This window comes from Aphanomyces invadans (genome assembly GCF_000520115.1).
Source record: "Aphanomyces invadans strain NJM9701 unplaced genomic scaffold supercont1.18, whole genome shotgun sequence".
In the NCBI taxonomy this organism is placed as follows: domain Eukaryota; phylum Oomycota; class Saprolegniomycetes; order Saprolegniales; family Verrucalvaceae; genus Aphanomyces; species Aphanomyces invadans.
The window spans coordinates 510,787-532,200 of NW_008580163.1; the positions used below are offsets into that span (position 1 = coordinate 510,787).

The window sequence follows — 21,414 nt, forward strand, 5'->3', positions numbered from 1 at the left end:
ATATGTGAGCAACTGACGGGCACACGACCGACCTCTGTAACATTTCGTCGTCCGTACGTAGCTCTGTGATCTTGTCGATGAAGTTGGAGGGACAGGAAGCAGACGGAGGCACGAATGGGATGGAGGTTGAAAGACGAGGAAGGAACTAGCGGCAGGTGGGAGAAGCCCATTCGCCAGGAAAGGCCAACTGGGCATAATGCGAGCACGACATGACAACAATGTGACGTCGCTCTTTACTGCAACTGACTTGTTGCCTGACGAAAACGACTGTAGAAGGCACAAAAACACCTCCTTCCGTTGCAAGACCATTATGAGGGACAGGGCAGTGCTGAAGTTCTCGACAGAACCGGGTGGTCTGACGGACGACACAGCGTACTCCGCGTCATATTTCGCACTGCATCCGAGCGCGTTCCCACGATTCAACTTGCCAAGCCTGACGAATGACTGCCAGTCTCGCCATCGTCCTTCGACACGCCATCGCGCCATCCAGAGATACACGTCGCGATCTTTTACTTCCGCAACGCCGTGGCTTTCGAAGTGGCTCATCCGCGCTGGCCCAAAACGCGACGACGACATTGTTGACAAATCACAACGTGCGGTTCTCGCAATCGGTTTCACTTTGTAACGGTTTCATGAAACCGCTCCTCGTCCAACCGCCGCCAAACCACGCACCCACGCTCGTGTTTTGAACAGCACTCAAGGCAAAATGCTGTCGGCCGCACAGGGAACCGTCCATGCGGCCAAGGGTCCTCCTCTCACAGCGGGAGGTATGCACGTATAAGAAGCGTTGTTTTGTCGCGATCACTGACACTTCTTTGGCTTGTCCACTCAGGTGTTATCCCCGCATCGTGTGGCCATGCGACGTGTGCATCGGGTCTGCCGTGCAAAGTAGGAAAGAAATCGCTGTGTAACGTTGAGGGATGCTCGCGATTTGCCCAGTCGAAAGGCAAGTGCGTCAGCCATGGCGGGTTCCGGACGTGCAGCCAAGCCCGGTGTTCATCGCATGCACGGCAAGGAGGGTATTGCCAGCGGCATTGGCACGTGTTTCAGGGTGAAGGAGACGCAGGAAGCGAGGCACAGCCCACGCGCGATTGTCCAGTGGCGACACCAACGGACGTGGCGACGGTCGAGGGGGCCGTCGATTCTCGACCGCGACGAGTTGAAGTGCCCACGATGGGTCTGGTGGATGACAAAGAAGATCCGCCAGAAGTGACGTTGGCAAAGCAAGAACTTTTCGACATGACCGGTCCCGGCCTTTGGATGTTTGAGATTCAAATATAATGGACGATGGAGCCCGCTCGTTCCAGACATCGACCACCTTCGCCGCCCACTTCCCCAAAGATGAACGACGTTCGCTCTATCCTGGTTTAACTCGTGCCCTTGGACGAGCATGCGTTGAAAGGGTGAACAAATGTGCATGCTGGTAACCATACTTTGCAGCGTCAAAAGAGAATGGTGGCAACCCCCAGGCGACCTTTCACGCCACAGGTTCTAGGCCATAAACTCCTGCGTTGCAGGAGGCGGGGCCAGCGAATTCGTATGTCTTTGGTTAAGTCGCAACTGCAGCGGACCGGGCGGAGACGATAACATGTCGCCATATGCATCGTCGAAACGTCTCGTTTGGAACTTGCAGCTCGACTTGGAACGCCAAAAACGTCTCGTTACCCAAAGCAAATCAACCCCCCCCCACCAAACGATGAAGCAAGGGTATGGGATGCACCTGGGCCACAACTGCTTCCGTTCACTCTGCGCCAACTCCTTCCCTGCTCTGGCGATCTCCCCTTCTCACGTTGACAGAGGGTGGTCTCGACCTTGGCTGATCGGTCCATGACGTTGTGGCGACACAAATCGCGACCGACGCAATCGTCAGGTACCAAACGATCAAGGAAAGAACAGCACATGACGAACCGCGTATCCATCGAACAGACGAGCTGTATCGTCGTCTGCAGGGTGCGAGCATGCATCGTTGCTTTGATCAGATGACTACTCCCGTGAGAACGGGGCGTTCGATATGAGTGCACGTCTCGCTGACAGAGGTAGTACACACAACAGCGACACCGCTCCGTCGGGTCGGCGCGCTGCCAGTGTGCGCATTGCACACACGATCCGCGTCGCCACCGAAGTTGCCAAAGCGCTGAACGACGATTCGACCCTTTGACGTCCGAGATGCCAACATGCACCAGAACGAGGGCGATGCTGCGTGATACAACACAATGGCAAGGGACGCCGTTGCAGACCGTTCATGCGCTGCTAGAACGATGACAGGACTTCCCTACGAACGTATTGTGCCGACACCTCGGCTGGGTCGGCCGAATCCACGTCAAAACCGGCGATGACTTGAGTTCTCGTCTCTGTCAGGAGGTAGACGGTCCGCATCTGTAGCCTTCGTTCTGCTGTCGGTGGCATAGCGTTCGATCGACTTGGCCGGTCGGATTCGAATCGGAGCGCAATATCACGACAGCGGGACGATTTCCACCCGAAGCCAGGGACTTGGCAAATTCGTTTGGAGAAAAGCACGTTCCATGTCCACGAATCCGTCGCAGCAGCACTAGTGAGGATGGGAACTTGCTACAGGAACGGATGCCCCACTGCCGCCCTCCTCAATACCGCCTCAATGCTCGTACCATAAACGCCTGCGTCTTGTTCCGTCGACGCTGCACGCACGGCAACTTTGTTTCCGCCGTGGCGGATGCGTCGTCAACGCCCGACTTGGCATGCCGTGTTACAAGCATGGCGCCACCTCTGGCAACGTCCTCTGCCTGGTTCAAAGATGCGACCAGACTGCGCACGCCCACAAGTGGCTCATGGCAGACGATGGCAGTAGTACGTTTTGTTGTAGACTTGGATAGTCTCATCACGGACAGTATCATCATCTTCTGCTCGTTGAGTGCTTGAACAGCCACGATCCCTTCTCGCTCCAATTCCTCTATCGATGGCTTGAACGCGTGCCCTCGCTCCGTCTACGCTGGTCGAGATGGTGTACGGGCCACAAGACCTCAGCACTGGGAGAATGACCCCTTCCCCCTCCGTCGCAATTCCGCCACTGCGTCGAAGCGGATCAAGTCGGTATGAGCAACATCCCCACACACCACACACGAAAGAAACACGCTCTGGCCGGCACAAGCGCCCATCGCCATGGCCTTTGAAGTGCACTTCGTTCTGGATTTAGAAGGCCATGAGCCCTTGACACAAAGAGACCGCCACGTCCTGTCTTGAAGTGGCTGACAGGTTTTCTTACCCATGGGGAAGCTGGGGGGAGGGTCGATTCAGTAGTTGGAGGGGGGGTCGTTTGCGCGATGCACAAATTTTGCACCCCTGGCGGTAGCACGACGCACGCAATGTTTCGAGAGTGTGAAAACGATATGCCACGCTAAAGATAGCCGTTTGTCGATTCCAAGGGTTGGTCTTTGGGGGGGCTGAAAATGCCAGGCCTTTCCACGCTTGACATGAGTGTCCGGACCCATCCCGAAGCGATGACGACGATCCCCCGAGCGACGTTTCTCCGCCCGCGGTCGCCCACCTGTTCGGACCCCTCGACTCTTGCGCACCGTGCGAGTCGGATGGTCAAGCGGCCATCCCGTCCTGGATCTGGGAGCAGCCACCACGTCGGGGCTACGTCGGACGCGCGCAGGCTCACGTCCAAGGTGTCGTACTACTCGACCATGCGCATCCACGTCAAGCGCGTGCAGTACGCGCTCGAGGAGGAGAAGCGCACGTCGTTCTACAAGGAGCTGGCCGTGTACTTGGTCTTTCTCTTCATCATGCTCGTCACGGTGTGTGAGCTCCGCGTTCAAGTCCCGTTCGAGCACAACGACGGCCTCGACCAGGTCTACTTTTCGCAGCAATTCCCCAACCAAATGTCCCCCAAGACGATCCACGACGTGAACAACGTGGACGACATTTGGGACTGGTTCCAGGGGGTTCTCGTTCCCGGCTACTACAACACGACCCAGCGCAACAGCTTTCGTGTGTCGAGCGTGCAGGTCCGCTTCAGCCGCGTGCAAGGGCGGCCATGTCGCACCGTCACGGCGCTCGTGGCGCTCTTCCCAGCGCAAACGTGCTACCCCGCGTTTGAACACGGCAGCCAAGACACAGCCCCGTACGGCGACGACGGGTTTGGCCACCCCTTTGCATATGAAACGGGACTGCGCCCGCTGCGCCGGTCGCTCCAATACACACCGAATTTGTGGAACTTTCGCATGGACTATGGAACGGGTACGAAAGCGGCCTGCATGCTTCATGTTGGTGACGGGAATGACGTTGTAGGGGGCTACACGGTGTACTTGCCGCGAGACGACGCGGCGGTCGGCGTCGCCATGGTCGACGCCATGGCCGAGACAGTCGTCCTCCCCAGCACGCGATATATAGCTGCGACGTGGGTGTTGTACAACCCGAGCACGGACGTCGTGAGCCAGCTCCATGCGCTGTTTGAAATCAGCGCGACGGACCGGGTGCAGATGTCGTACCGAGTCAGCAGCTTTGAGCTCCGAGACATCCACTCGATCGACGCGCTCGCGCTCGACACGCAGAGTTTGCTCATGGTGTTTCTGGCCGTCGTCACGCTCGGCTTCAGCTACCGCGAAGTGCAATCGATCGGCGACGGCGGCGTGCGGTCGTACTCCAAGTCCGTGTGGAACTATTTTGAAGTGATCCAGATCGGGTGCCTCTACGGCCTCGTCGTGGCCTGGTTCTTGTACGTTGTGGAGTGCCACCACATCGTTCCCACGCTCCAACGCATGGTGCAGGACACGTCGTGTACAGCGCCGACGAGGTACACGGATATGACATCCCCAAACGAATGGCTAGCATTCGCTTGGGTCTGTTTCGTGGTCGTCATCTTGTGTCGAGTAGTGGTCGCGACTGCTTTGTCGAGCTCACGTCGTTGGCCGACCTTGTGGACACAATTCACAATGTGGGGGCGACTCTGGCGCTTGTGAGTGCCGCGATCGTGTTCAAGTACCTCCGGCTCAACACACGGCTCAACATGCTGTGGGAGACGCTTCGACTGGCGGCCAAGGACCTGGTTGCGTTTGTCTTTATCTTTATGTTTGTGTTTTTTGGGTACGCGATCATGGGCTTCCTCCTCTTTGGCACGCACTCGCCCGACTACCGGAGCCTGTCGGACAGCTTGACGGCGTGCTTTCAAATGCTGCTGGGCGATTTCAACTATGCGTCGCTGTCGGCTGCAAACCCGGCCATGTCGGGCCTGTTTTTCTTTTCGTTCATGATTCTGGTGTTCCTGATCGTGGTCAACATGTTTGTCGCGATCTTGAGCGAGTACTACACGCTCGCGCAAGCGGCGAAGCGCGAGACGGACGCGAAGAAGAAGATGCTGCTCCATGCCACGACGGACGACGACCAGGTCGTCGAGTACGACGTGTTCAAGCAGGTCGTGTCGTTTGTACGAGATCTGCGATGGCGCGTCAAGTTTAGCCGCACGGAACCAGTGCCCGTCGTCGGCAACTCGTGCGTCCTCGTCGTCGACTATGCGTACTTGATGGCCGAGCGCGCGCGGCTGCGGACAAACTTTCGCATGGCGATCTTGGTCGTGCGAACGTGCATTCGATGGTTTCCTCGACCGTTTGACCGCCCGTCCGACGGCAACCCACGCCTCGCCAGCGTCGGCATCCACCCTGGCCTCCCCCCCAAGGCCCGCCCCACGCGGCATCTCAATTACACGAAATTCCCCGTCACCTATGTACCGCTCCATTCCAAGTCGGCCGTCGCCGCCACCATGATCGACCAGCTTGAGCCAGGCATGGTGCTCGATCTCGATGACGGGTCCCTCACCTGCGACCGGATTTGCCTTGAAGTCCTCGGGCCACAGGAACTGTACTTGACACACGATGCCAACGACACGGATGACATGGATCCAAACGAACGACGTCCACCGTCGCGGGCGCACTTTGGATTGCATCACGTGCATCCGACACTTGGCAGTGGCAACCACATCAAGTGCTGCCGCGTGAGGTACCAAGGGGAGATCATCCTGGCGGGCCACGAGTCGTGTGTTGTATCGAGGCGTGTGTGGGTGAAATATCTGGTGGCAAGGCTGTGGCGCGTCGTGGCCTCTGTGTTCAAGTCGTCGTGGTGGCGCCTCCGATGCACATCGTCGTCGCCGCTCGTGGCCAAGCGGAAGCGGCTCATCTCGGACGACGACCTCGCCATGCTGTTGCGGGCGCACATGACCAAAGACGAGAGTTTGTCGTGCCGATTTGACGAACTCGTGCGGCAGTTCCGACTGTTCCTGGCAAAGAAAGCGCGGCAAGGCGCGGTGCGAATCCCCAGCCACGACTTGGAAACGTGCGTGCTGCACGAAGCAATTGCGTTTGTCGAACGCTTCCCAAAAGCGCTCCTGCCTCTGGACAAGCGGGAACTTGTCGGGTACAAGTACGTCCCGTCGCCGACCGACACGGCCACGATCCGGCTCCCCAACAGCATCGCCAGGCTGTCGGAATTCCTCGCGCAGAATGCCCACGAAGTGTGGTCAGAGAGCCGCATTGCCCAAGGGTGGAAGTGGGGCCCCCATCGCGATAACGACAAGAAACTCCATCCCGACTTGGTAACGAGCTATCTTTTTCCGTCCCCCATGTGCATCCCCTTGTCCAACCTCACGCGACTACCTTTGCGTGTAGCTCGCATACAATCAACTCACGGACCACGCCAAGCAGTTTGACCGAGAATCGTCCATCGAAACACTCAAAGTCATTCAGGCGCTGGGCTACGTGATTCATCCAAAGGGCTCGTCGTCTCAGCATCCCACGGCCGCCGCCGCTGGCACGGCAGTCCCTTGCAACGACGCGGGGACGACGACCCAAGTATGGGACGTTGAATTCGGCATGCCCGCGCCCCCCGGCGACACGTACACTCCCAAACCGATCGCGACAGCCGACGTTCACTTGTCGGGGGAGCTCCAGTCGCTTGTTGAACTGCTCGCGGAAAACTCACACGACCTGTGGGCGAAAAAGCGGATGGAGGAAGGGTGGGTATACGGCCCCAAGCGCAACGACGCGACCAAGGAGCACGACGGGCTCGTGCCGTACGTGTATCTGACCGCGGAGGAGAAAGACATGGATCGCAACAGCGCCGTCCAGACCGTCAAGTGCATCCTGCGCTGTGGGTTCACGTTTCAACACAAACGAACGAACGCCAAGTTCAGGTAGCCTGACCGAGTGCTCATTCTTCACGGGGGGAGTGTTCATACGACTTGGTAGAATGTTTGGCGCGCCACAGAAAGCATCCAACCCAGACCTTTCCACGACCGTTCCTAACATCTCCGGGGGGAAGGACACTGCGGTGCAGGGGCCTGTTCCGTCCACCAAGGCGTTGGTGCTTATGCCGCCGACACATACCCACCCGGCCGCCCACGACCCGTCTCTTCACGTCCCGAACCAGCTTTGCATTCGTATTGCTCCATAACATGTCTGAGCTGGCTGGGTTGGCGCGCGACGATAGTGCTTGGCATTGTGTGCCCCATTCGACATGGAAGCTTGAGAAGAAGAGAGAGGGATGGATGATGGTTCACAACCTGCACGTCGTTCTTCGCCGTGAATGAGCAACGCAGTGCCAAACGAGCGCGGCGCGGTCGTTGTCGTGGGGAATCGGGCGTGACAACGTACCATCCGAAAGACGAACTCGGTGCGCAGATCACGACGTAGCGTAGTCCCGCGGATGGTCATACATGCCGTCGAATTTTGCGGCAACGCGTATGCCAGGTACGCGCATCTTTGATGTCTGCCGTACGGACGAATGGCATCGGTGGCCCAGCCTCTTCCAAACGTGGTGTTGTCGAGCGGTGCTCTCTATGGATGCTGCGGCAAGGCTGCGATGACGGCTGCGACCATGGAAGCGAACGGCTCGGTGTCCATTGTCGTGTTGTACATACACACTTGCTGCCACGACAGATTCAATAGATCGAACTTCATTGGATTAAAATCAGATCATTTTATCCAGTAAAAACGACTCTCGACGATTTGAGTGGGGAGATCTGGACGATCCACAAAGATTTTCAAAACTTTTTAACCAATCCGCATTCGTTATTTTATACCAACTCACGAACTTGCGATCGACTCGAATTGTACGTAGATCCCATCGAAGGCACGGTGGGAATTCGACCGATGCTACGCCGCTTGCTGCTCGCGACGCTGGTCGCCACCGCCATTCACGGCGTGCGGTTCGACGATCGAGTTGTGTGGATGCCGCAGGCAAAACTATACGTACAGGACGCGGCTACCCCGTCCGAGGATGCACTCTCGCAGGCCATCGCGGCTTGCGACCTCACCTGCATCAAGGACAAAGTTACCCGCACCATTGCGTTTGTGCATCGTCAAATGAGCACGTTTCCAGCGCCCGGCCTTGCGCTGTCGGTGGTGTACGCGAATCGAACTGTGCTTGCCCAAGGGTTTGGCCTTGCCGAGGTATTTGCTGCGTGTAGCGGCGTCTCGTCATACGCTCCTGCGTAGCACGGCAACCGCAAGGCGGTCGTGACCCCACACACGCTCTTCGAAGTCGGGTCGTTCTCGAAAACGTTTGTCGCCGTGGCCATCGCTGTCCTTGTACGTGTGCCGTAGATGCGGAGGAGGTTCATGCAGGGTATTCGTTCAGGTCGACGAAGGCAAACTGACCTGGACCGACTCGGTGCAACAGCACTTGCCGTGGTTTGAATTCGCCGACGCGTATGCGACGCAATTCACGACCCTTGCCGACCTCGCCGCCATGAACTCTGTCTTGGGCGATTACGAAGGCGACGACGTGATCGCAACGGGGGTGTATCTCACCGAGAAGAACCTTGTCCACGCGCTTCGCCATTTGAACACAACGCGGCAGGTCCGTCCGGGGTATGCGTACAGCAACCTGAACTACGAGATTCTCGGCCAAGTGATCGAGGCGGTGACAAACCAGCCGTGGCACGAGTACATGCGCAGGGCGATTTGGACGCCCCTCGGCATGACCAACACAGTCGGACGGGCACAGGACAGTCGCTCGAGCATCTCGGGGGGGCATTTTCACTGCAATGGACAAGTCCTCGGTCCGTTCGATGTCACCAACTCGTCCCGGGTGATGCTCCGGCCCGGCGACCACTACGCCGCCGCAGGGTCCATCTTGTCGACGGCGGCCGACCTGTCCAAGTTTTCCGAGTTTTTAATGCGCAAGGGCGGCAGCCTGATGAAGTCCCCCGCCGTGATTGCCGACCTGATCACGGGCCACAGCGTCGTGCCGTTGCCGGTCGAGTTTGCCACGATCAGCGGGTATGAATTCGTGCCCGACGGCGACGCCGTCACGGCCGGGTACGGCTTTGACGTGGTTGGGGACATCATGCATGGCCACCAGTACGTCGACAAGGGCGGGGACACGTTTTCGTTTCACACACGAACGGGATGGCTCCCGGCGCACGGCGTCGGGGTCATCTTGGTGGCCAACGCGCAATCGTTTACTGGACGCCCCCGCGACATGGCCACCATCGACCTCATGCGCACCTACATCCTTGGCGTCTTCCTGGACATCCCCCCGGCGCAGCTGGACCGTCAATTCCAAGCGTCCCTCGCCCAAGTCGACAAGTTGTTTCGTCCGTCGGCGTGTGATCCGTACTTTTATCAAGGCATCCCGTGGGACATTCCCGGCGTCACCATCCCGAACGCGACGAAAGCGGCCCTCGTTGGCACGTACCACGCGGTGCAGTCGCCAGCGTACTATGGCGCGGTCGTCGTGAGTTTGAACGGGACGACGCTCTGGATGGAATACGGCGTGTACAAGCGCAGATTGATCGCGACGCTGGACTCGGCCACCCTCGTGTGGGCCGTCGACATGGGAGACACGACGACAACGGTGACCATTGCCGACGTTGACACGGCGCGGCCGCGGATCACGTACGGCGTCGACTTTATTCGCGACCTTTGACTCCATCCGCTCATTCAAAACTCGTCACGTGGTTGGAAAGCCGATGCGTCGTTGTCAGGTTATTCGATACGATCTGTCGTGAAAGCATGTTGCGCACACCGGCGATCCCGGTTGGGGTTCCTTCCCCCGGCAGGCGCTTTCCACGACCATCGCGCCTTGCACATTCCCCCCGTCGCATCTGAAACATGCCGTTGTCCACTCGCATTCTCGCGATGCTATAGCACGTCGACAAGGGATACGAGGGAGCGCCATCATCATGGCTAGCCTTGGGTACGTGTATGGAGGGAAGGCATAGTCCGTGGACAGACTCGCATTAATGGGAGCATAGAAAATATTCTCCCACACCATCGCTTTGGTCCGCGAGGGTCGACGTTGGGGCGGCAATCCAGTCGGGGGTTGTCGAGTGAGCATCGTGTGGGTGCTCGGGGTGGACGGGGGCCTTGGCTAGCATGGCTGGCTGAACATACTGGTGTACGGGGAAGTCCATGATGTGGTGTCCATGCCGCCGATCGCGGTCGATACGGACGCAGTCGAGGAGGGGGAGGTATTTCGCGGTGCGCGGGTACAAACTGAGAATGTTGAGATGCGCGAGGAAGGTGAGGATGGGAAGGATGGCGGCGGCGACGACGGGACCGGGCGCTTTCTTCAGCGAGAGCACGCCAAGCAAGGTGAGCTGCGCAATGACGAGCGCACTAATGACAAAGTTGTAGAGCGGGTGCCACGGCAACCCCGTCGAGTGGACCACCGGGTCGTACACAAACAAGAGCTGGCGGCGGAACACGACGTCGCTCACGGCAAAGTACACGAACGCAAAGTAACACAAGATGGGCGACATGGGGCAGAAGGTGAGCGTCAAGAGAATCGCGAGAAAGTAGTCGGGCAAGATTTGGCTGTGGGGAACGACGCCGGGCTCGGACGCAGGCGAGAGGCCGCACCATGCTGACGCGCGGTCGCGGGGAGTCGTTTTCGGGGCCAGCAGGTTGTACAAGATGCCCACAAGGACGGGGCCGACTCGAAAGAGCTCCACGACCAACGTTAGACTGGTCTTGACGACAAGGTACGACGTGAAGGCGGCGGCCTGGGCCGGAATCGCTTTCGCCAGCATCGTGATGATGCTGACGGGGTTGTCGACAAGGGCTCCGAGGCTGTCGAGCACCGACCCGACGATCACAGACACGGCGAAAATCTGAATCACTTGAAAGTACACGAGCTTGTGAAGGAGCGCTGTTTGCACTTGCGACTCGGACAGGTGGCCCTCGCGCCGCGAAATCCACAAAAACATGACGGGGGCGAGCGCTGTCATGATGGCGAGGCCGAGGGGGGCGAGCTGCTTGAAGAGCCCTTCGAGCCACTTGTACTTGACAAATGTCGGGCCCAGAGAAGGGACGAGTTTCTGCAGCGACTCCACCGACGAAAATGAGGTCACGACCGTCGACGGCACCGTCCAAAACACGACGATCCCGATTGTGACGGACCGCGCGACGACCTTGAGTGTGTTGCGCATGTGGATCTTGAGCCCGAGGTTTTCCCAAATGATGTCGGCGGCGCTGGGAGCGGCTTCGATCACCATTTTCGTCGGCTTGGACGTTTGGAGGAGTTGCTGGGCCATGTGGGCCCCCAGGAGCGTTCGAAACGTGACAAACGCCGTCGGGTGCATGAGGGCAAGGAGGCTCTTCGTTTCGATGACATGACGAGAAGCGGTGGCCGGCAGGACTTGCATTGGACCAGACCTCGTCGAGTGTCTTGGATGGATATCGCCGCTTTGCGATCGCTCTGTACATGTGATTCGCGTGAGTGGGGACCGCGGGTTCATGGGGATGGTCGATACCGATGCCAGGATCGGAAACGCAGCTAGCATCGATGAGGCAGTCGTCCGCCATGGCTTCGTACAAGTGCTTCTGTCGCAGCTCGAGGTTGTCGACGTCGGTGGCGACGCGGTAGTTGAGCGTTTCCAGCTTGGAGCCAAAGTAGTCGATCGCATCGACGGTCGTGCCTCGGCTCTTGACAATGTGCACGGGACGATGTCGGTGTTGCTGCGGCTGACTGGCGTACTGCGTTAGGGCCCGCTCGAGCTGTCGTCGACAGTGCTCTCGTTTGGCCACCAGTTTCTCCAGGGGTTTGCAGTCCACTGCCACAACGACGCTGTGGATTGCATGCGGGAACAAGTGGTTCAGGTACTTTTTCAGGCTTTCGCACGTTCGAAGCTGCTTGGGCAGGTCGCGAATGACGACGCTATACTGCTGCACGTGGGGCTGGCTCAGAAGATGGTGGCGCCGCGCGACAAAATCCTTGTACTCGCGATGAAGTAAGTGCAACGTGTACGCCGACACAACATACATGGCCACGACCGCGGCCCTACACAACCCGATTCACAATCGCCATGGAACACGGCGACAACGACGACGGCACTCACCAAAAGCGATGGTCGTTCTCGCGCAAGATGTTGACCGCGATGCGTTCGAGAGTGCTCACGTCGTTGCGAGTCCACTGCGCTGTCGCGTACACGGGGAAGAGTACACCTGACAAGATGATTCCACACATGGCAACCTTGCGCCCAAGTCGAATGAATCGCAACAAGCACAGGCTGTCGAGGCCACATGCGTCGACGATCTCATCGTCCGACACACGAAGCGCCGGGAGCACCCATCGGCCAAACCGATCGTTCAACATGGGGAAGCCCACGGGACATGCATAAGCGGGAGACCGATCGCGGCACGCGTAGAGCGGCCGCGCCGTCGAGTGGCGTCGCACCCATTCAAACGCGATCAATGAACCGCCGAGGATCGGAAAGTAAATCTTCATGGACGTCCACACTTGCTGGCTGTCATCCAGACCTCCCGACATCGTAGACGCATCGCTCATCGAGCGGAGGGTGCCCGCAGGAGGTGTGCAGCCTCGTCAGCGCCTGCCGGGGTGCAGGCGGTTTTCCCAGGACTGTTACACCACTGAAACCGCTGCAGCACCAACTTCGGCAAGTACGATGGTACACTCGATTAAGTACGCGCAATTGTGGAAACAAGTACGATGGTACATTCGATTAAATACGAGCAATTGTGGAAACAGGCGACCCAGCCACGCCGCGCGCGACGGCCGCGTGACGACTTGTCGATGGGGCAAGAGATGAGTACAAAAGTGTGAGGATCTCACACAGCAGCGCGTCGACATCGGGCAGAGGCGGCGGCGCTGCGGCACCGGCGTGCGGGACAGGGACGTGTGTCGGAAGTCTTTGTGCCGTCATAGCCTCCTCCACCAAGAGCTTCTCGTACTGCCACATGTCGGCTTGCAGTTGCGCCTCCATGGCCGTGCACAGGTCCAGCTGCGCCGCGGTCATTTCGGCGGCGTAAAGCACGACTTGATCAGCCACGTCGAGGAAATCCATCTCGCGGAGGTCGGCAACACCGTCGCCCCCACCGACACCACTACTCGACGACTGCGTCGACTGCCATTCGTCCCCAACAGTAGCTTCCGTGTGGTTGTCTGCGGCGTCATCGTGCGCGTCTCGTTGAAAGGCACCGTCGTGGTTCATGTCCGTGATGTGGCCGTCTTCATCGTCGCCGTCACACAGCCACTTGCTCTGGGAGACACACCGCTGCTTCTTGAGGCTTCGCAGCTCCCGCTGGATCGCGTTCGATTGGCTCTTCGCACTCGATGCTGTCAAGAGCCGTGCCGATTCCTCCCGAAGCCGCATCAATTCAAACTCCATGTCCATCATTGCATCATGCATCGCTTCCATGTAGTGCTGCGTTCGAGTGAGCTGCGGTTCCACCGCCGCTGCTTTTTCCAGGTCGGACGTGAGGCGACACTTGTCGCGCGTCAATACGTCAACTTGTGCCTGCAGTCGCTCCATGCGGTCACATGTAACTTGGAGTTGGGTGTGGTGCGTGGCATTTAACTCGCCCAGCGAAGTCTCAAGCTCAGCGATGCGCAAGTCTTTCGAGTGTAAATGGCGCTGCAAAATCGCATATTCGATTTCCAAGTCGTCGCACCGATTGGACACGTCTTCGTACACATGCCACGGTACCATGGGGATGTTGTTATTACGGCACAGAACTGGGCGGCGCTTGGAGACGGGGGAGATCGTTCCACAAGTCGCAAGCCACTGTCGTTTCTTGAGTCGAGGATTTGGCGGTGGGCTCATAGCCCCTGCTTGGCGAGGTGATTGCTCCATCGGTAGTTCAATGGCTTGTTTGGGAAGTTTGTGGCTCATCGGTCGCTGTCTCGTGGCAAGGCTGGCATGCGCTGGCAGGTCGTTGTTGGAGGCGTGCATGCCTCGTTCCCGCCGTTGTTTCTGTCTGGTGACCATCCCGTCGTCGGAAGATTTGCGGTCGCGCTGGTGGCCTGTGAAACTGCCCACTGGGCGATTGTCATGTTTCCGGTGAGTGCTATATTTTTATTGCAATGAAGGAGAAGAGTATACAAATATCAATACATTCTGCAAGTTTTTGAAGATAAAATTTCGTTGCGTCGGATTGTTGAAGTGCAACTGGAGTGTGGATGATGGGGAAACCCTCAAAGACGCACCTGTACCATTTTCCCACGTCGGATAAACCTACATTTAGTGCGCTATTCATTTAAAAACAGCACCGAATGCAAGGTTCCACCTGGTTTGACCCGTTTCATGTCGGCGGGAACGACGACGTTGTCCCGCCACTTCCGAAATTCCCCAAGATCATGCTCACCAAATGTTTATTCATCTTTGTCTGGATTGGCTGCTCGATTGGCGTTTTACGACGGAGACGTGCAGTGTCGGACATGTATGACCAGGGATTGGCAAGTCATGAATTTTCAAAATCGAGGCAGTCCATGTCGCTTTTGACATCCTGATAGGCAATCGAAAGATTGAGCCAACCACGTTTTAGCAAAAGGTCTACAACGATATGGCCCATGAAAGAGGAAATTGTGCGCTATTTTTTTCAGCCAATCAAAACGAAGATGCATAATATGTTTTCCCGCGGACGATTTTGAGAAATTGCACCAAATGCAATGTGCACTTCCCACCCATCCAAGTCGTACAGCGCCGGCAACGCCACCTACACGGACGAGCTTACCGGGTGGCCTGGCGTCCACCCTACTTCGACAGTTCGAGTCGAGTTGTAGGGGTTGCTAGTGCACAGAGCGGGCGGGCCGAATTTGCCATGTTTGGGCCGTTGGACCATGAAGTAATAGCTTTCGTCTGCATCGCGGGGCCGTTGTGGTTACGCCGTTGCGTGCTACATTGTTCCCTGCGCCTCCAGGCTCAAGGTCGCTCGCACTCATGCTGAGTTCTGGTGGTGTATGGCGCCACAGCGCGACATGATAAAATCCAGACCTTACAAAACTGTGAAGGGTGTGGAGAAGTATCGCATTCACGTCTTCCATATTCTCAACTTGCAACCTAACAGTTAATGCTTGTAGCCGATAAAGAGGCCCCATTTTTGGTCGCCGTCGGCACAGCGCACAAGTTTGGCTTCCCAGCCATCGACAATGTCCTGGTAGTCTTTCTCCGACGTCTGCGCAATGAAGTCTTGGCGAGCTGCGACGGTACGTTCGAGCTCGGCCTTGAGCACGTAGATAAAGTGCTCTGTGCGATCCTCGGCGACGACGTCGGAAAACCCAGCCTTTGACAGGACTTGGCCATACTGCGATGGCGACAAGAGGTGGTATCCCCGGCTCGCCACGTAAGCTTGGAAGCGGTCCGACTGTTGTTGTTCGCCACAGCAATAGTCTGAGATCAGCACGCGGCCGCCGGGCTTGAGCCAGCGGTAAAATTTCTCAAACAACCCGAGCTTGTCAGCAATGTGCAGAATCGTGTCGCGCGAGTAGATCACGTCAAAGGATCCAGCCGGGTACTCCTTGGTAGTCGCGTCGCACACTTCAAACTCAACGTCGACCGTGGGTTCAGCCAGCGAACGCTCCAGCGCGCGATGCACCATATTCGTCGACAAATCGATTCCAACCACGGACACACCAAACGCCTTGGCCATGTAGAAATCGCCGCCGCCAATGCCGCAGCCGACGTCCAACACGCGCTCACCAGCTTTGAGACCAAGCTTGGCCACGAACTCGGTCGTCGTGTCTTGGCCACCCGTGCTCACGTAGCCTTCACCAAAAATCTTTTCGTAGCGGGCAATGCTCCCAGTCGAGTACTGTTGTGAGTCCAAGAAGCGCTGGAACGACTCGATCGATCCGTCTTTGGTGACTTTGCGAAAGCGGAAGCAGATCTGCCCGTTGTTCTTCTTCACGCGGCGGTAGACGCTGACGCTGGATTGAGAGATCAACTCAAACTGGCTGATCTTGCCGTTGCCTTCGTCAATCATGACGGATGAGAAAGCTTCCATGTAGAAGCTCGGGTGGCGGTATTGTGTCGGGTTCGACGTGCGCTTGACGTCACCCGATTGGCGAAAGCACGATTCACGGAAAAACACTTCACCCCCTGTGCGGAGCCATTGCAAGTTCTTGAGCGCGAGCTTCTTCACCTCGACGTCGTTCAAGTACATGAGCAACCAGTTGGAGAACACAACGTCAAGGGACTCTTTCGGACGTTCCAAGTCGCACACATCGCCACAGATGAATGAGCAGTTGGCACGATGGCCATTCGTTTCGACATTCGTAGCGTGGAACCCTTCGATGAATTCGACGGCCACCACAGACGCAGCGTGTTCAGCAATGGTGCCAGTGTATCGACCGATACCAGCAGCCATTTCAAGCACGTCTTTATCCTTGTAGGACGGCATCTTGGACAGAATTTCGGGCGTCTCGAGTTCTGTCAAGATCTTGGCGTTCGAGTCCAGCATCATGGTCTCCACGTTGCTGTCGGAACTGTGCTCGACCCAGTATGCCTTCATGGATGTGCGAGTCTCCGCGGTGGGAGACACCTTGGATGCGGGATGTTGTTGCTGTCGTTCCGTCGACATGACCGCTTGACGTCTGGACGGGTTATCTGAAAATGACCAGGCGAGGAAAAAGGAGGAACGCAAAAAACCGCGGAATCCAAAATATACTGAAAAATACACGAAAATGAGCGAAATTTGCAACCTATTTAGGAGGTTCCCAATTTAGGTGAGGGCGTTGGTCAAAAGGTCGCAAGCGCGGCGGGGAGACATGGCCAATGCGTCAACAATCTCCGCCTGGGGGCTGTCCGCGCCTGGCGCCGTACGAGGGCTTCTCAAGGAAAGGCCACACACACTACTATGGCACTGGTGCCACCACGTTTCCTATCGTTGGTGAACAAGGTCGTTGTGGCTATTTTGCAGAGGATAACCAAGAATCAAAGTATTGCTGGAATGGATGAATCGGGAATGCGGCGCAACTGGCGAGATAGAATACATGGCTCGAACTGCAAGGCAGATATTGCCATCGACTTCGTGTCCTTGTGTGGTACGCTTCAATGAGGTCGAAGTGAGTCTGTCTCTGCAGTGCGCTTCGCCCGAAACATGGCCAGTACTTCAAGGTCGATCTGGCGGCGCTGAGCTCTTTTGAAATGACACGGTCATCCCTCCTCCAGAGTGGATGTGCACTTTTTCGAGGACATTTCAGCCAATCATGATTCGTTTTGCATCAAATCCCTCGATTTCATTGGCTTCTGCATTGGTGATGTCATACCCCCGTGGACGCCTCGTTGGTGACGATAGGACCGACGCAACCATTGGATCGGAACGACGCAACTGCGAAAGCGGAAAAGCGGGGATCGCCAAGCCAAAACACAATGTTGAAGCATCAAGCAAAAGAGCGCACTTGGCACAGCTTGGCCGCAAGCAGGATGGTAGCCCCTGACGAGGCAGCCCGGCCAGGAGCGTCGCCGTGGCTTTGAAATTCGTCCAGCATCCATCGCGGAGGCGCCGACGACAGATGAGTTAACAGATGGTCGGCCGGCCACAGTGTTCGTGCAATTCGACACACGATGCCAACTCACCCCTCTGCTGAAGGACAATGAAAACGTGGGGAGCTGTATGTTTCAAGTCCCGACTTGCCGACTGAGATCTGCTTCTTCTTGCCATCCCAAAGCACAAGAGCACGATGTCTTGATCCACTGTCGATTTGTCGCACCCCCGAAGAATGCGCCAACGGGAATATATGACATGGTGAGTTTTTGCATGGTTGGCATTATGCTTGAACGAGGCATACAGTGATACCTCACATTTTGCACCATCTCCAAAATATAAATTCTAACAAACGGATGGAAACCCAAAGAAAACGACCTCTGAAGACTTTACACATCAAGTACTACTTGACGTCGAATCATATTATGCAGTTGATTCATTTTGAGTGGGGTGCAAAATGTGAGGTATCACTGTAATTATTAAAATCTACCCAAAATTTTTGATGGCAACACGGCAAATTCGGAGAATTTGAAAAGGGACGAAGTACGTATTTTCCATTCATGTTATCACCAGCTCATTTTTAATACATATGGCTAATCCTTCTTTTTCTTTATTACTAGTACTACAAGTACAAGCAATTGGATGAAGTGATAAATCAAATTTTACTTCAAAAAGAATTGGTAGCCAATTGTATTGGAGTTATGAGTATTCTGATGGAGTAGATGATACAACTTTTTGATAAGTAGTTACTACTACGTAGTAAGTACTTCGAAGTATATGATTTTTTAAAAGATTTAGATAATGGTCAATTTCGCTTATTTTATCGTGTTGATACTATTACTTCGAAGTACTAGTAGTAGGATCGAACACTCTATCCGGACATTCGCTCCGAATCCGGATACCCTCTTCCATGCTGTTCCACAACGTTTGTGATTGGTTCAAAAATAGCCAATCCAAGAACAGTATTCCGTCGTTCGTAGCGGTAGCAACCTTCAATCGCGCGATGGCGTCGGCACAGGCGAGCGGGGCGACGCTCACGACCAAATGCACGAACAAGACGTCGGTGGCGTGCGTCGTCAGTGGCACAAAGGAGATCGATGTCCCATACTCTGGTGGCTCGTATTTCTACGTCAATGACGACGTCGAGTACATCGATTTCTTTCCGTCAAAGCCGACGACCATGTGTGGCTTTATCACGGCAAGCGAGTGGCAACGTTTTCACGTATGGCTTGTTGTAGATACGTCCAAGGAGGTGATAACGGCGTCAAAGTGAACCGACTGAACCCAGTGCTCACTGGGGACCACGCGAACACGCCGCTCAACGTTGAAGACTTGTTCGTCGTCACGATTGTTGCCGTCAAGATTCCTCACCAGTGCGATGTGGCCCATGTAGGAGTATTAGATACCAAAACCTGACGGAAGCTGTGAACCTCGTCAAGTGGCCTGCGTCGCTTCGTTCGTTGTACGCGTTGTCCTCTTCCGGTGTCACTGCAATCATCATCATCCTAGGGACCTCACAGGAAACAAGATCCGTACGATGAACTCGAGCTTCTCCCTTCCGCCCAAGCTGCGGTCCTTGTACGGCAGCTCGTCCATCTGACCTGGCTCATCCAGATGTGTCGTAGGAGTGTCTCGACCAACGAAATGACGGTCTTTGATAACGTCATGCTGCCCGAATCGCTCGAGTCCATGTACGTCATCGTGACATCACATTCACGCGTCACGTTGCCGTTTGGTAGCAACTTTGACGTGAACCAATTTGACGTGTTCAACGTGAACAACGCTTCTTTTGCGGTGCTCAAGACGGCCAAGGTGCTTACAGACCGAATCATTCGGCACACAGGGACATGCAACGGTGTCAAGGACACTTTTCTGGGAACACCGTTCACCCCCGTCAAGGGCGGCACTCCGTCTGCGGCCCTTACGCACACAGCGTGTGTTGTACTGTCGTCCGTAGTCCCTACAGGTGGAGCCTGTGTCGTGTTTCCAAAGGTCAAAGGTCTCACGTGTAGTGTGCAGGAGAACCCGGAGGACCCACGTCAAAGGCCCCGGTGGTGCATGGAGGTACAAAAATCTCTTCATTTTCCCGTCCAGCGTTGCCTTGGCAGTGTATCACCGACGTTGCCATGCGGTATAGATGTGACACAGCCTCCAGCCACGATGGAAGAATCGTCGTCGCTGGGCCTCATCGTTGATCTGTCCGCCGCGGCGGTCGTTGTCGTCGGTGTCGTTTTATTTGTTGTCCTTCGGCGTCGTCGTAGCCGCAGGAATGGCAACTTTTCCCACCACCACGCCAAGGTACGTTGTGAGCTGCTCATTCGAACTTCGTGTGCCATGTCAACTTGCAACAAGTCGATGGCTTCACAAACTCAACCTCCGGGACCGACGACGACCTGTGCTGACCATTGTCCCGCTCAACCTTGTAGGCGGTGACGGCCATCACGAGCGATGCGTTGCCGGACCACGCCATCGCGGCGGATTATCACAACCACCACACCCACGGCGCGTCGAGCCATCTGTCTTCGCACGTCAGCAACGGAAGCAGTTTCCAAGACCAGAGCACGTTTGGCTACGTGTATGACATCCGTGGGGACGCCGACTTGATCAATTACCGCATCCCAAAGCGCGAGCTGCAGAACAAAACGATATGCGGGTCTGGCGGGTTTGCCACCGTCTACCGCGCGACGTTCCATGACCAAGTCGTCGCGGTCAAAGAGCTCACGGCAAACATGCACGGTCACGCCCAGCACCGCCACATCCAAGCGTTCATGAACGAAATCAAGCTTTTCGCGACACTCAACCACAACAACATCGTGCGTTTTGTGGGAGTATCATGGACGACTTTGAATGACTTGGCTGTCGTGTCCGAGTTCATGTCGGAGGGTGACCTGCGCGACCTCTTGGTGCGCGATGCCGTTCCCCAGCACCTCCACTGGTTTGAATCGTCGTCCATGGGGTTCCCTTCCTCCGTGTCCAAGCTCTCCCTGGCCATCAACATCGCTGATGCCATCACGTACCTCCACTCGTTCAGTCCGGCCATTCTCCACCGAGATTTGAAGTCTCGGAATGTCCTCTTGTCGGAAGCATTTGTCGCCAAACTCACGTACGGTCGCTCAGCGATGGCTCGCGGTCACACAATGCCTCTCTCATCAAAATGGGCGGTTGTAGGGACTTCGGCATTTCCCGAGAAGCGTCCGACGAAACGATGACGGTGGAAGCCGGGACGGCTGCATGGACGGCGCCCGAAGTACTGACGAACAGCGGCCACTACGACGAAAAAGCTGACATATACTCCCTCGGCGTCGTTCTCTCGGAGCTTGATACGTGGCAAATCCCATACTCGAGCGGCACCAGCGGATCTGGCTACTCGAACGTTCAAATGGCGATGCTCGTTGCGGCAGGCAAACTCGCTCCGTCGTTCCGGACAGATTGTCCTCCGGAGGTGCTCCAGCTCGCTCGCGCATGCCTCGAGATGGACCCGGAGAATCGCCCAAAGGCGTCGAAAGTCGCCTATGAACTCCGCCGCCTCCATTCCACGTATCTGCGCCAAAAAGGCAAGCACTAGAATGGATGGAATGTATCAATCAGTGAGGTGATGTTGTCGTCCGTGGAGTTTGGACACAAATTCTTATCAAAGTCCTAAGTAAAGTGGGTCGAGTGGCGGCAAGCCATGCCATGGCACCACGCCTTACCAGCACATACGAAAAGCCACCATACA

At 56.4% G+C, this 21,414-nt stretch overlaps 6 protein-coding genes across 9 annotated transcripts; 3 read left to right on the forward strand and 3 right to left on the reverse strand.

Moving 5' to 3' along the window:
- The first annotated feature begins 3,398 nt into the window (after window positions 1-3,398).
- H310_08710 (hypothetical protein) lies at window positions 3,399-7,449 on the forward strand. Its single transcript, XM_008874564.1, has 5 exons — window positions 3,399-4,215; window positions 4,267-4,771; window positions 4,852-6,562; window positions 6,636-7,159; window positions 7,215-7,449. Exons 1-5 carry the CDS (start codon window positions 3,423-3,425, stop codon window positions 7,417-7,419), a joined length of 3,738 nt encoding a protein of 1,245 aa, XP_008872786.1. The 5' UTR covers window positions 3,399-3,422; the 3' UTR covers window positions 7,420-7,449.
- Window positions 7,450-8,025: 576 nt separating this feature from the next.
- Window positions 8,026-12,829, reverse strand: H310_08711. Of its 2 annotated transcripts, XM_008874566.1 has the most exons (4): window positions 12,311-12,829; window positions 11,726-12,252; window positions 8,778-11,670; window positions 8,026-8,722 (listed from the first exon to the last, which is right to left on the reverse strand). In XM_008874566.1, the coding sequence occupies exons 1-3, from the start codon at window positions 12,757-12,759 to the stop codon at window positions 10,211-10,213; spliced, it is 2,436 nt and encodes an 811-aa protein (XP_008872788.1). In that variant the 5' UTR covers window positions 12,760-12,829; the 3' UTR covers window positions 8,026-8,722; window positions 8,778-10,210. The 2 variants fall into 2 exon arrangements, with proteins under 2 accessions (XP_008872788.1, XP_008872787.1); XM_008874565.1 differs by having other exon boundaries at window positions 8,026-11,670.
- Window positions 8,027-10,035, forward strand: H310_08712 (hypothetical protein). Its single transcript, XM_008874567.1, has 3 exons — window positions 8,027-8,417; window positions 8,463-8,555; window positions 8,605-10,035. Exons 1-3 carry the CDS (start codon window positions 8,118-8,120, stop codon window positions 9,895-9,897), a joined length of 1,686 nt encoding a protein of 561 aa, XP_008872789.1. The 5' UTR covers window positions 8,027-8,117; the 3' UTR covers window positions 9,898-10,035.
- Window positions 12,830-12,922: 93 nt separating the features above from the next.
- Window positions 12,923-14,301, reverse strand: H310_08713 (hypothetical protein). The gene has a single exon (XM_008874568.1). It carries the CDS (start codon window positions 14,198-14,200, stop codon window positions 12,935-12,937), a length of 1,266 nt encoding a protein of 421 aa, XP_008872790.1. The 5' UTR covers window positions 14,201-14,301; the 3' UTR covers window positions 12,923-12,934.
- Window positions 14,302-14,872: 571 nt separating this feature from the next.
- Window positions 14,873-16,830, reverse strand: H310_08714 (hypothetical protein). Its single transcript, XM_008874569.1, has one exon. It carries the CDS (start codon window positions 16,788-16,790, stop codon window positions 15,279-15,281), a length of 1,512 nt encoding a protein of 503 aa, XP_008872791.1. The 5' UTR covers window positions 16,791-16,830; the 3' UTR covers window positions 14,873-15,278.
- A 1,838-nt stretch (window positions 16,831-18,668) lies between these two features.
- H310_08715 (TKL protein kinase) lies at window positions 18,669-21,359 on the forward strand. 3 transcript variants are annotated; one of them, XM_008874570.1, is made up of 10 exons: window positions 18,669-18,878; window positions 18,935-19,030; window positions 19,090-19,158; window positions 19,206-19,274; window positions 19,322-19,387; window positions 19,436-19,662; window positions 19,716-19,760; window positions 19,834-19,994; window positions 20,123-20,799; window positions 20,865-21,359. In XM_008874570.1, exons 1-10 carry the CDS (start codon window positions 18,700-18,702, stop codon window positions 21,259-21,261), a joined length of 1,986 nt encoding a protein of 661 aa, XP_008872792.1. In that variant the 5' UTR covers window positions 18,669-18,699; the 3' UTR covers window positions 21,262-21,359. The 3 variants fall into 3 exon arrangements, with proteins under 3 accessions (XP_008872792.1, XP_008872793.1, XP_008872794.1); XM_008874571.1 differs by having other exon boundaries at window positions 18,669-19,030; XM_008874572.1 differs by having other exon boundaries at window positions 18,935-19,158.
- The last annotated feature ends 55 nt before the right edge of the window (window positions 21,360-21,414 follow it).

Coding starts and splice junctions, on each gene's coding strand:
- H310_08710 (XM_008874564.1), top strand. CDS start 3,423: ATGCCAGGCCTTTCCACGCTTGACATGAGTGTCCGGACCCATCCCGAA. Junction 4,216..4,266: donor TCGCATGGACTATGGAACGG/GTACGAAAGCGG, acceptor ATGACGTTGTAG/GGGGCTACACGGTGTACTTG. Junction 7,160..7,214: donor CGAACGAACGCCAAGTTCAG/GTAGCCTGACCG, acceptor ACGACTTGGTAG/AATGTTTGGCGCGCCACAGA.
- H310_08712 (XM_008874567.1), top strand. CDS start 8,118: ATGCTACGCCGCTTGCTGCTCGCGACGCTGGTCGCCACCGCCATTCAC. Junction 8,418..8,462: donor AAGGGTTTGGCCTTGCCGAG/GTATTTGCTGCG, acceptor GCTCCTGCGTAG/CACGGCAACCGCAAGGCGGT. Junction 8,556..8,604: donor CCGTGGCCATCGCTGTCCTT/GTACGTGTGCCG, acceptor GTATTCGTTCAG/GTCGACGAAGGCAAACTGAC.
- H310_08711 (XM_008874566.1), bottom strand. CDS start 12,759: ATGAGCGATGCGTCTACGATGTCGGGAGGTCTGGATGACAGCCAGCAA. Junction 12,253..12,310: donor GAGAACGACCATCGCTTTTG/GTGAGTGCCGTC, acceptor CGGGTTGTGTAG/GGCCGCGGTCGTGGCCATGT. Junction 11,671..11,725: donor CGTTTCCGATCCTGGCATCG/GTATCGACCATC, acceptor TCACATGTACAG/AGCGATCGCAAAGCGGCGAT.
- H310_08713 (XM_008874568.1), bottom strand. CDS start 14,200: ATGGTCACCAGACAGAAACAACGGCGGGAACGAGGCATGCACGCCTCC.
- H310_08714 (XM_008874569.1), bottom strand. CDS start 16,790: ATGTCGACGGAACGACAGCAACAACATCCCGCATCCAAGGTGTCTCCC.
- H310_08715 (XM_008874570.1), top strand. CDS start 18,700: ATGGCGTCGGCACAGGCGAGCGGGGCGACGCTCACGACCAAATGCACG. Junction 19,275..19,321: donor CCGCCCAAGCTGCGGTCCTT/GTACGGCAGCTC, acceptor GATGTGTCGTAG/GAGTGTCTCGACCAACGAAA. Junction 19,388..19,435: donor CCCGAATCGCTCGAGTCCAT/GTACGTCATCGT, acceptor GCCGTTTGGTAG/CAACTTTGACGTGAACCAAT.